The following is an 11,311-nucleotide window of genomic DNA, read 5'->3' as shown; positions in this document are numbered from 1 at the left end:
GGCCGTCCGCGTCGCCGGGCTCGGGAGGCGCCGGAAGCACCGGGAGCCGTCACATGGCGCAGGCGGGGAGCGCCCACCGTGGGGTCGGTGGGCAGCGGGCCGTGGGCGCGGCTCCGGGGTGCGCGCTTTGGCGCTGGGCCCTGGCGCTGCTGTGGTTGCCGACGGCCGCGGCCGGCCCCTCCCGGCGCCAGTGGCCCGTGCCCTACAAGTGAGTGCGCGCGGCGCGCGCGGCGGGGCGGGCGCGCGCACGGCTGGGGCTGGCGGGGCGGGGTGCTGGGGCGGAGAGGCGCTCCCCACGCGGTGGGGGGCCGGGGGGAGCGCGCCGGAGTAGCCGCTGCCAGCCGCGCGCCGCCCTGGGGCCTCTCTTCCTCTGGGGACACTTGCGCCAGTTTCTAGGTGCCCTAGGCTCAGGACACTCCCTAATCATGGAAGAAACGGGAAGTAATGTCATTTTACTGAGTGAATTTTGGATGCAAGTAACCGACTGTTTGAATAGTTTGGGGAGACTTTGAATATCGCGTTTGTTTATTAACGTCCTGCACGTCGTTATCTTGAGCGCGTACCCATTGGCACAAGTGACAGCGTGACCCACTGGTTGGGGTTTTCTAGGACTTTCCGTTTTTATCCCTAAAAGTCATGCGTCCTTAGACTCGCCCGCCCCCTTTGACTCAGGCACGCCGGGAAGGTTGGTGACCTCGTTTGTTACCTGTTTCCAGTCTGGGTGTAGGATGTGGTCATAAGACCAGGACAGAGACTGCAAACCTGTGAAGCTGATTGGAGCCTCTGACCTAGAAGAGTATTTACACGACCGAAGATGGTCCAGGTGGCTAAACACACGGAAAGAAAACAACGCTGTTAACACCAGGCAGGACTTTTGAAAACGCACAGCTATTTCGGATGACAAAATAGTGAACGGGGAGGCAGGTTAACCTAGTGGTCAGGAGAGAGTTCTGGGTTCCAGTCAAATCAGGCACCACCATCACCAGCTGTTCGATACCCGTATCTCTAACCACGTGTCCTGAGTTAGCAGGAATAGTAGCTTTTACCCCGTGTTTGTAGGGGGATTACGTCTAGTAAATGCCAGCTATTGTCAAGCCTGGGTATTAGCGTATTCTCACTGAATGCTTTGCACCACTTCCTTGTTTTGCTTGATATATATGAAGAGAGAAGTTTGGGTTTTCTTGAAAAAATGTTAATACAGTGTTCACTCAAAAAAACATAAAAAAGAAGTAAAAAATAAATGTTCAATAAAATGAGATTGTAAATCCAAAACTACTTGATTTAAAATTAGGGAAAGATATGGACTATAACTTCGTGTTTCTATAAAAGTTTCAAGTATTAAGTTGAGTTTAATCTTCTCTACTGAATATAATAAAATTTAACTTTATTAAATTCACACGAATTATGCTTTTGAAATTACCCTTGACCTACAAGAGATTTAGCTGTGGGCAAGTGAAAACTATATATAGTTATGTATTTGTTTCAACCAGATGAGCACCTATAAAACAGGTAAGTATACCTAAATCTTATAAATGTTGTGTGTGTGGGGGGGGACGGGTGTTAATATTTTTGGCTAACTTCTTAAAATAGAAATTTTTGTTGATGTGTTAGGGTTGTAAAAGAACAGATCCGTCTAAAACCTTAGAGATCCAGGATTCTTCAGGATAGATGGAGGCAGCGTCTTTTTTTTGTCCGTATCTTCCAGTGCCAAATATGGAAGGTGACCAGGGGTGTCTACTACTACAATCCGCCCCCTAGTCCTATTGCCAAGGCCTTCTGGGTAGCGGGGGGTGTCTTCTCTTCTTGTTACGTGAGTACTGTAACTCCTAACTGACCAATGCCTTAACTTCCTCTCTCTCACTGTCCTCTTCTAACTCATAAAATAAGGTTTGTTTTGCAGCAAATCCAGTCAGACCAGGTCTGCTACTTACAATCCTTGAAGCTCACTCTGGGGCTCATTCCTTGGCAGTTGTAGAGTCCAGGGGTTGCGGTTCCAGCTGCGTCAGTGCAAAATGACAGTCCCTGCTGCCCTCTCCTGCCCTGAAGCCTGAATTCCTTATTTACAGTCTTATTTACCTACTGTCTTAAAATACTTAATGTTTTCTGTACTCGTGTCCTAACCTTTGGAAGTATTTTAAAAACCTAAGCCAGGTCTTCATCTCTTTCTTTGTCCTCCTCCTCCCCACCCATTCCACATCTGGTAGAAGTGATTTCTCTCCTTTGTGCTCGGGGGACTTTGTATCTTTCTTTAGCACTTACCACACTGCACTTGGTTTACTTGTTTAATGTATTCCCAGCCCCCACCCAAATGTTCTTGAGGAAGGGAACATCATTTTAATTTTGTTTTCCTCCCTAGTATGGTGTCCTACACACAGTAGAGCTTTAATAAATATTGGCTGAAGGATCATTGGTTAATTTCATTATTTAAAATTGTTTAAAGATCTAATTGGCTTTATTAAATGATTCATGAACTAGGCCACATCCTGTCTAGCAAATAGAGGGGCACTCCTGTTGGTTAATTCTTAAGAAAATAGAAAATATATTCTGAAATAAAAATAAAAATACATTCTATTTAATCATAATTATTTTGGAATCATCTTAACATATGGATTGTTTAGGAAATTAAATATCACTTGAAAATACTCCTTTATTCAGTGAGTATTTGTCTACTAAATAAGATCTGATCTGTGAACATTTTAAGATACAGCCCCCATTTTCAAGATTTTCACAATGGGAGCAGGAAATAGAGAAGCATGCATTTATCAAAGTGCTTTTAATGTATAATTTGCTATTAAAGACATCATTGGAGGGCGCCTGGGTGGCTTAGTCGGTTAAGCATCTGTCTTCAGCTCAGGTCATGATGCCAGGGTCCTGGGATGGAGCCCGGCATCCGGCTTCCTGCTCATCAGGGAGCCTGCTTCTCCCTCTCCCTCTGCTGCTGCTTCCCCTGCTTGTGCTCTCTCTGTCAAATAAATAAAATCTTTAAAAATAAATAAGACATCATTGAAGTTTGTTCACAGGATAACAGATAAAATGTTTAAACGCTATGGTCTAAACTTTTGAATGTTTCCTCTGAAAATGTTATTGACAGTGGTACTGAAATCTGGATTCTAAAATGTTCAAGAAGAACCAAATTCCTATTAGAATCTAAGTTAGTGGTTTCTTTTTCTTTATTAGACGCTCTTCCTTCCGTCCAGAACCAGATCCTTATTGTCAAGCTAAATACACATTCTGTCCAACTGGCTCACCTATCCCAGTTATGAAAGGTGATGATGTCATTGAAGTCTTTCGGTTACAAGCCCCAGTATGGGAATTTAAATATGGGAACCTCCTGGGACACTTGGTAAGGCTGCATCTTGATCTTATAACTTTGGTTAATTAAATGATTTATTAAGTGGATTTGAGGGAATAATCGCTGTGCAAAGGGCTGATTTGAGATAATGTTTAATTCGTGTCCTTGGCATGTTTAAAATGAGTAGTCAGTGGGGCAGCTGGGTGACTCAGCTGGGTAAACATCTGACTCTTGGTTTTGGCTCAGCTCATCATGATCTTGGGGTCATGAGATCCAGCCCTGCCTGGGCTCTGTGCTTGGGGGCAGAGTCTGCTTGAGATTCTCTCCCTCTCCCTCTGCCCTGCACCCCCCTCTTGAGGGCACCTGTGTGCTTGCAAGCTCGTGTGTGCTCTCTCTCTCTCTCTCAAATAAATAAGTAAATAAATAAATAAAATCTTTAAAATGAGTAGTCAAAAAAATATTACCATATTTTATGATCCTGACAGTAACAGATGCAGTTGCTTTAATCCATTTTGATATTCTGTATCCGTACCCAGCTCCTGGAAAGTAAGAAAGGAGAAGGCCTGGGGAAGGGGCAAGGTAGGCAGGAAACACTTCACCTCCAGTCCCTGCTGCACACTTCCTAGGTTAGCTCACCATTTGAGCCTCTCATCTCCCTGTGAAGTATATAGACTTCCTGAGACTGGCACGGAGCTTCTTGAACCCATTCTAAACTTAAGGAAATTAAGAGCATGTCCTTATAGCAAACATCCTTACTATCTGAGATAGGCAGCAGTCAAAACCAGAGTGGAGGAGGGCCTGGACTTTGAGGAGCCACAGGGTGGACACAGGAATAGCAACATGGAGGAGGAATGGCTGAGCAGTTGCTGTAGTTGATACACAGTCGTGGTGTATTACATTTTCTCCCATTTGGTTCCTGAGCCAGTGGTTCCTTCACAAGTGCTTTTATACTTGTATGATCTTTACACAGAAAATTATGCATGATGCCATTGGATTCAAGAGTACTTTAACTGGCAAGAACTACACAATGGAATGGTATGAACTTTTCCAACTTGGAAACTGTACATTTCCCCATCTCCGACCTGAAATGAATGCCCCTTTCTGGTGTAATCAAGGAGCTGCCTGCTTTTTTGAAGGAATTGATGATAGGCACTGGAGGGAAAACGGGACGTTAGTTCTAGTAGCAACCATATCAGGTAAGTTTCAAATATATGGCAGTATTTAACAATTGCATCAATATCCATATGAAAAAAAATTACTTTCATGGAGGCATTTCATTCATGTTCTGCTCTTTAGAGGTCAGTTTACAAAATGTACTTCTGGAAGCAGTAACTTTTGACCCAGACTATTGCTCATGCCAAGCGTCACCTTTAGATGATGAGTAGTGTATCTCCTCTATTCCATGGTGAAAAATGAAGGAAATGATAAAATGTTTTCTGCAACTAAATTGGACTTTCTAAATAAAATAGTGGAAGAACATCCATAAAACGCCTGATAAAATAACTGATTAAAGGTGCTGTTAACCATATCTGGAAAAAGATTTTCAGTGATGATACCTTGTTTTTATGTCAAGAAGTAATAGCTACCGCTTATGGGTTCTTACTCTGGGCCCAGCAGCGGTTCGAAGTGCTTTATCTATATCATTTATCTATACATCATTTATCATCACAAACCCCCCCCCCCCAAATAGTTACTGTTATTCCCCACCACTACCATTTTACAGATGGGGAAACTGAAGCACAAAGTGCTTAAAGTCACACAGCTAATAAATAAGTGGGACTCCAACCTTGGCACTGAAGCCCTATTGACCATTTTCTTAACTACTTCGCTACATTATTTTCCAAAATATTCACAGTCTTACGGATTTGAGGCTCCTCAGGCAATTGAAATATTTTCTCTCTAAGATTTTCTGTTCTTTTGGATGTATTGGAAAGTTGCTGAAACACTTGGAATTTTGCTGCATGTGTAGCGTTGTTGGGTAGTGATGAAGAAAGTTCAGAACTTTTACCAGAAACTGGTATGTGACCTTGGGTGACATTTTACTTTATTGACTCATTACCCCATTGTAGAATGGGGATAAGACTGCCATTGCATCCTAGAGGTAGGGAGCTTGCCCATATGATTCATAGAGCTCCGCATTATAATTGTTGTTCCCAAGAAAGCAGAAATAATCTGGAATGAAAGCCCTGTTTGTGGTAAGAATTCTTCAGTGAACCACAGGCCTTGAGGATGTTATCATGCTTTCCACTTGGATAACTCTTTGCACAGCATTTTGGAGCATGTTATCTCACAGTTCAGTGAGGAGAAAACACTCTTCTTCCTTTTATAAGTAAGGAATTGAGGGTCAACCAGGTAGAATGACTTACCAGTCTCTTCAAGTCACAAATCTGGTTGTAGAACCAGGAATCTTCTAACTGTACACCATGCTGTTACCTGATCTTCCTTCCTACTTTCTAATTGATGTGCCCCAAACCATTCCAACAATATCAAAGTCCATTTCTCTTTTAACCGTGCTCAGTGTTCATACTCTTCATTCCAGGCCAGTTCACATTTCTCCTTCCTCTGTCCACCTATCTCATTATCTGAAAATTCTTCTTTCTGACATCAGTGTACGATATGAACAAGTGATCATTATTTCATGTAAAATATTTTTTAATATGCTAGTGCCTAAATCTTTCCAGTTACCCATCTGCTTTGTGATTAATCCTGTTCATTGATATTTTCTCATGTTACAGAAGTGTTTTGAAGTATTCTCGATTATAGCAGTGACTTTTTAAAGTTGAAGAACACTAAGAACAGTATCCCCAGTTCTAAGAAAACAGGCTTTATATTATTCCACAACTTTAATTCCATAAAGTTGATCAAAGCAGCCGCTCTATTCATTTTATAGGACACAAAGTATTGATTTCATGGACTCAAGTTGGAGCACTTAAGAAAGGTTCACACAAGGTGACAAAGTGAAATGTTGGGGCCAAGCTCTATTAGGCATTGTAAATGAGGTTGTAACCACACAAAGTATGGTGTTTTGTTAACTTTTGGAGAGATTCCTCTGGTCTGGTACAAGGTGGTAGGAGAGTGTGAGCCATTCCAGAATCTGTATAGTGCACAAACGTGGCCAAAAACATTTCCAGTTTAGTTGCTTCATTGGAAGAATTTGTATGGTTAGTGGGAAGGTTGTAAGCAGAATCCCACCAGCTGCAAGTATAGAGAGAAAGGGAAATATCAAGTACTCAAGGAGGATAGGATATCGTAAGTACTTTTCTCTTGTAACATGAGTAGGCCAGCCTTCTAGAGTAGCAGCTCCCCTGGCTGCCATTCATACTGTGTGGGCACCGTGCTGTGTGACAGAAAAGCTCTGCATTTCCTCTCCTCCATTATTAACACGCCTTGGCCCCATTCACTTTTACCTCTTCCCCAGTTTTTTTCCTGGTTTTCTCTCTTTTGCCTCTGAATCCAAGATTTGTTGAGTGGGGTAAAGAAAGAGGGCTTCTAGGGTGCCTGGGTGGCTCAGTCGTTAAGCGTCTGCCTTCAGCTCAGGTCATGATCCCAGGGTCCTGGGATTGAGCCCCACATGGGCTCCCTGCTCTGCGGGGAGCCTACTTCTCCCTCTCCCACTCCCCCTGCTTGTGTTCCGTCTCTTGCTGTGTCTCTCTCTGTCAAAATATAAATCTTAAAAAAAAAAAAAAGGGCTTCTGCATGTGTATAATTTTGCTTTTGACTATACCTTAAATGATTGTAGAATTGGTATGTAAGACTTTATACACCTGTTGTAGCTAATGTTTACAATTCAGAAATACCTTGTAGCTTGAAAAATAGAATAAAAATTAGCTGAGCTTGGATTCCTATCGTGAGATACAGGTTTGGAACTATTACTATAAATAATAGATAAATAATAATAAAAACTATTATTTATTCATGGCCTTAATCATCAGGTTAGAACATTTTACATAAAACTAATATGATCAGCTTTGATGTTCACATAGGTAATTTTTTTTTTTTTTTTTATTTAACTAGGAAACACATTTAACGAAATGGCCAAGTGGGTAAAGCGGGACAATGAAACAGGGATTTATTACGAGACATGGACTGTCCAAGCCAGCCCAGAAAGAGGGGCGGAGACATGGTTTGAATCCTACGACTGTTCTAAATTCGTGTTAAGGACATATAAGAAGTTGGCTGAACTTGGAGCAGAGTTCAAGAAGATAGAAACCAACTATACAAGAATATTTCTTTACAGTGGAGAACCTACCTATTTGGGAAATGAAACATCTGTTTTTGGGCCAACAGGAAATAAGACTCTTGCTTTAGCCATAAAAAAATTTTATTACCCCTTCAAACCACATTGGTCAACTAAGGGATTTCTCTTCAGTATCTTGCAAATTTTTGATGCAGTGATTATACACAGAGAGTTCTATTTGTTTTATAATTTTGAATATTGGTTTTTACCTATGAAATTCCCTTTTATTAAAATAACTTATGAAGAAATCCCTTTACCTAACAGAAACAAAACACTCTCTGGTTTGTAATATTTTAGTTCTACTGCTCTTTTTTCCTTTTATCACCAGCATATGTTTTTCACGGGGTGACTTTACATTTGTGGATTTCTTAGGCCTTTCTACCTTGGAGCAGAAATACACCTGGGCAGAATTGCCACGTACCATCTCAGGACTATTTTTGGAGAGAAGCTGAAACTTACTGCATTGGTCAAAGTGAGCACATTAGGTGATCTTGGTTTCAAACTCCAAGCCTTTCTTAATATGAATTACAGTTCATATCAGATATATAGGATCTTTAGACCCCATTTTTTTTTAATTGTGGATATGGTGTACCAAGATTTTTTTAATACCCTCAGTGACATTTTCATGATGGGAGGTATTTTTTTCTGGTATAGTAGTTATGCATTTTCATTTAAGTACTTTTTGGTGGTTTAGACGGACTTTACAGCTTTTGTAACTTTTGGGACCAGGCCTAGTAGTTTGATTTTGTTCTGTTCACTTAAAGACCAATCTGGACACCGTAGCTGCAGCTACTCGTGCTTCTGGATGAGGTAAAAACAGTGTTAAAGAGCACAAGTTTCTAGCTAGCATTTTAGAATTAGCCAGTAACTGGCATTTTGTGATTTAGGCAGCTTAGCATCTCTGAACCTTAGTGTCCTTACGTCTAAGATGATACATCTGTCAGGATTGTTGTAAAGACTGAAGCCATGTATGTTTGTCATAGGAAAGTTACAGTAAATGGTCGCTATAATGATGAGTCAAAGAACAAAGTGCCATCCTCGACCTGGCCTAATGTAGTTTAAATGCCAACCTTTCCTGGGGTTTATAGTAATTCCCTAGACTTTGAGCTGACAGTTGAATGCTTCTGCAATTCTTCAAACACAGGGGACACAGAAGTATGACTGCAGGTGCATCTGGGTGAACAGGCACCCTCAAACTCCTCTACTCTTCTTGTGTGCCTTCCACCCAGTAGAGATGCCAACACAGAAGAGGGTACACTTCTCAGATGGGACAGGTTTTTGTCAAGGATCTCCAAGTAGCTGTGCTTCCATTTAGGGCCATCAAACAAGGTTTCAAGGTCCTTTAAATGTTTGATGATCAACTGAACACTGTCTATTCATGGAAAAAACACCAGTCAGTAAGATGATGAAGCAGAGACAATCCGTTAAATATGTAAACTATGTTACTCAGTTTCTACTAACATTTGAGTGCCTCCTGAGAGGTTAGTTAGGTTATCATTGAGTTCTCCTACAAAGCCCAAACATAGGTATTATTTACCTGACCCAAATGAGTAAACTGGGGCTTAGGTTAAATGACCTTTCCCTGGCTACCCAGCTAATGGTAACTGAGCCACATTTTGAACCCGTTCTGTTGACTGCATGGCAAACAATATCAAGCGAGGTTTCACCATTACTCAAAATGTAGTCCTCAGACCAGTGCCCACACACACCACAGGTTACCAACACCGTAGGTTACTGGTCAAGTACAGATACGGATAGGAAACATTCAGAAACTTCTTTTAAAGCAACTTATTGGAGTAATTTTGTTTCTCTTGAATCTAATAAAAAAAAAATTGCTTGTATTTTGTATGTCTTTATTTCATTTGTCTAGGAATTAATTTTTATTGTCTTTTTTAAAACTATAGGCACTACAGCAGTCTGAAAATAAAAACCCAGCCCTTCACCAAAGATAACTTGAGAAGCCCTGCATTACTCTGCTTACTGCAGCACAAAGGCAAAGTCTTGCTAAAATACATGGGGAGAACTTTGTTTCACTGCCTACCATTTAGCCTATGTACTCATGTTAATAGTGCCTAAACACTCCTAATTAATTTTGCCTCTTTAACCTGCTAGTTATCCTCAGAAGGTCACAAACGTGGATCTTTGCGTTATCACCACCTAGTGGCTGAAATGGGGCAGTGCCAACTTTTACTAGATACTTAGGAAAATTGATCTGGAAAACAGAATTCCGGATTTTCTAGAAGTGCAATGGGGAAACAAGCAAAAACTCTTGTGTGCCACATTTGTGTTAACTCCAAAGCACAGAACTTGGTTCTGTAGCAAAGACAAATGAGGACACCTGGATGTGGAACTTGAATTTTTATTGTATTTTTCAGTTCCTAAGAATATTTTAACAAATGAAGGAATTCTGTGAAAATAATTGGTAGACTCAGGTGACTATAGCACAGAGCATAAAAATCACATTAGTACTTAAGAATTTATCAAACTTGTCAACTGTACTTGTAAGATGAAGTAGGCCTTTTGGAGTAGAGATGGAATGAACATGCTTTCAAAATGGTAGTTTATGGCCAGGCAGGAATTTGCCAATTAAATTTTGCTGCCCTTTGATCTACTATATAACTTAAATGTGATTTCTATTTTTCTGTTATGAATGTATAAAATTTACTCTATTTCTATGAGAAACCATTTTGTTGAAGTTTGATTTAGGGGCTTTAGAATAAATATATCCTCCCTTACTAATTCTGGCTCAGTATTCAGTAAGTATACCCACAAAGTGTCATCAAATGTATTTTAATAATTACTTACAGGAAAACAGTCAAAAGATTAAAATACATATTTGGAACCCTTGATATTGGCTTCTTTGAAATCAGGGAAAAAATAAAAGTCTTAAGAAATTTCATCTAGTTTTATAATCTGGTCTGGTGGTACTAAATGAAGTTTTTGGGGATTTCAGTTCCTTTAAGATTTTTTTTTTTTTTTAAGAAATTGTTGGCATGTTATACAAAGAACAGTGTTCCAAAACCATACACATGCTTTTCCATGTTCACAGCCAAGGCAAACGGGCTGGCCGAAGTTTGTTTCCAGCATCTTCCTGTTTACCCTTCATTGTCCAAGTAGCTTCCTGTGCTCTCAAATTTGCCTATCTACATTTTCTCTCCCCTACTTAAAACAATATATTCTTTTACTGGACTGATTATTCTAAGGATAAACTTGGTTGTCTTTTGGAATAAAGGGCTTTGTGTCTGTTTGTAAGTCCTATATGTCCTTGTGTTTAAAGGATAGTTGGGTGTCAGAAGCAGGTAAAATTCTTCTGGCTGCTTGGTAACAGTAAAATCTCAGATAAACTGAAGCTGGAGTCTACAAAGATTGTTCCCAGTTATGTATGGGGTACAGATTACAGCTTCTTAAAGGACCTAGTTCAGGCCTAAGCCTTCTTCACACCAACCCCACCCCTCCCATTTATCTATTCTAAGCTTTTCTCTAAATATAAAAATTTCTCTGAATGCAGTAAATTGATTTAATCTTTAGTCATGCCTGTTTTTTTTTTCCTGATAGTATTGTTAAATAGCCCAGATTACGAAGGGAAATTGAAGTTATTTTCTAGAAGCTGTGAAGACAGGAAATGAAAATCATTTCAATAGTTTAGAAACTATTCTGGTTGGGACACCTGGGTGGTAATAAAGTCTGTTAAGCGTCATACTCAGGTTGTGATCTCAAGGTCATGAGACCGAGCCCCAGGTCAAGCTGAGTGGGGCTTTGTGCACAGCACAGAGTCTGCTTAA

The 11,311-nt window shown here is 40.5% G+C and overlaps 1 protein-coding gene across 1 annotated transcript; it reads left to right on the top strand.

Moving 5' to 3' along the window:
* CLN5 (CLN5 intracellular trafficking protein) lies at positions 1–9,369 on the top strand. Its single transcript, XM_021697861.2, has 4 exons — positions 1–208; positions 3,178–3,343; positions 4,263–4,488; positions 7,307–9,369. Exons 1-4 carry the CDS (start codon positions 54–56, stop codon positions 7,816–7,818), a joined length of 1,059 nt encoding a protein of 352 aa, XP_021553536.1. The 5' UTR covers positions 1–53; the 3' UTR covers positions 7,819–9,369.
* The last annotated feature ends 1,942 nt before the right edge of the window (positions 9,370–11,311 follow it).

Source organism: Neomonachus schauinslandi, chromosome 3 (assembly GCF_002201575.2).
Source record: "Neomonachus schauinslandi chromosome 3, ASM220157v2, whole genome shotgun sequence".
Classification (NCBI taxonomy): domain Eukaryota; kingdom Metazoa; phylum Chordata; class Mammalia; order Carnivora; family Phocidae; genus Neomonachus; species Neomonachus schauinslandi.
Note: the sequence above shows the minus strand (reverse complement) of the source record. Positions and strands in the feature narration are given on the sequence as shown.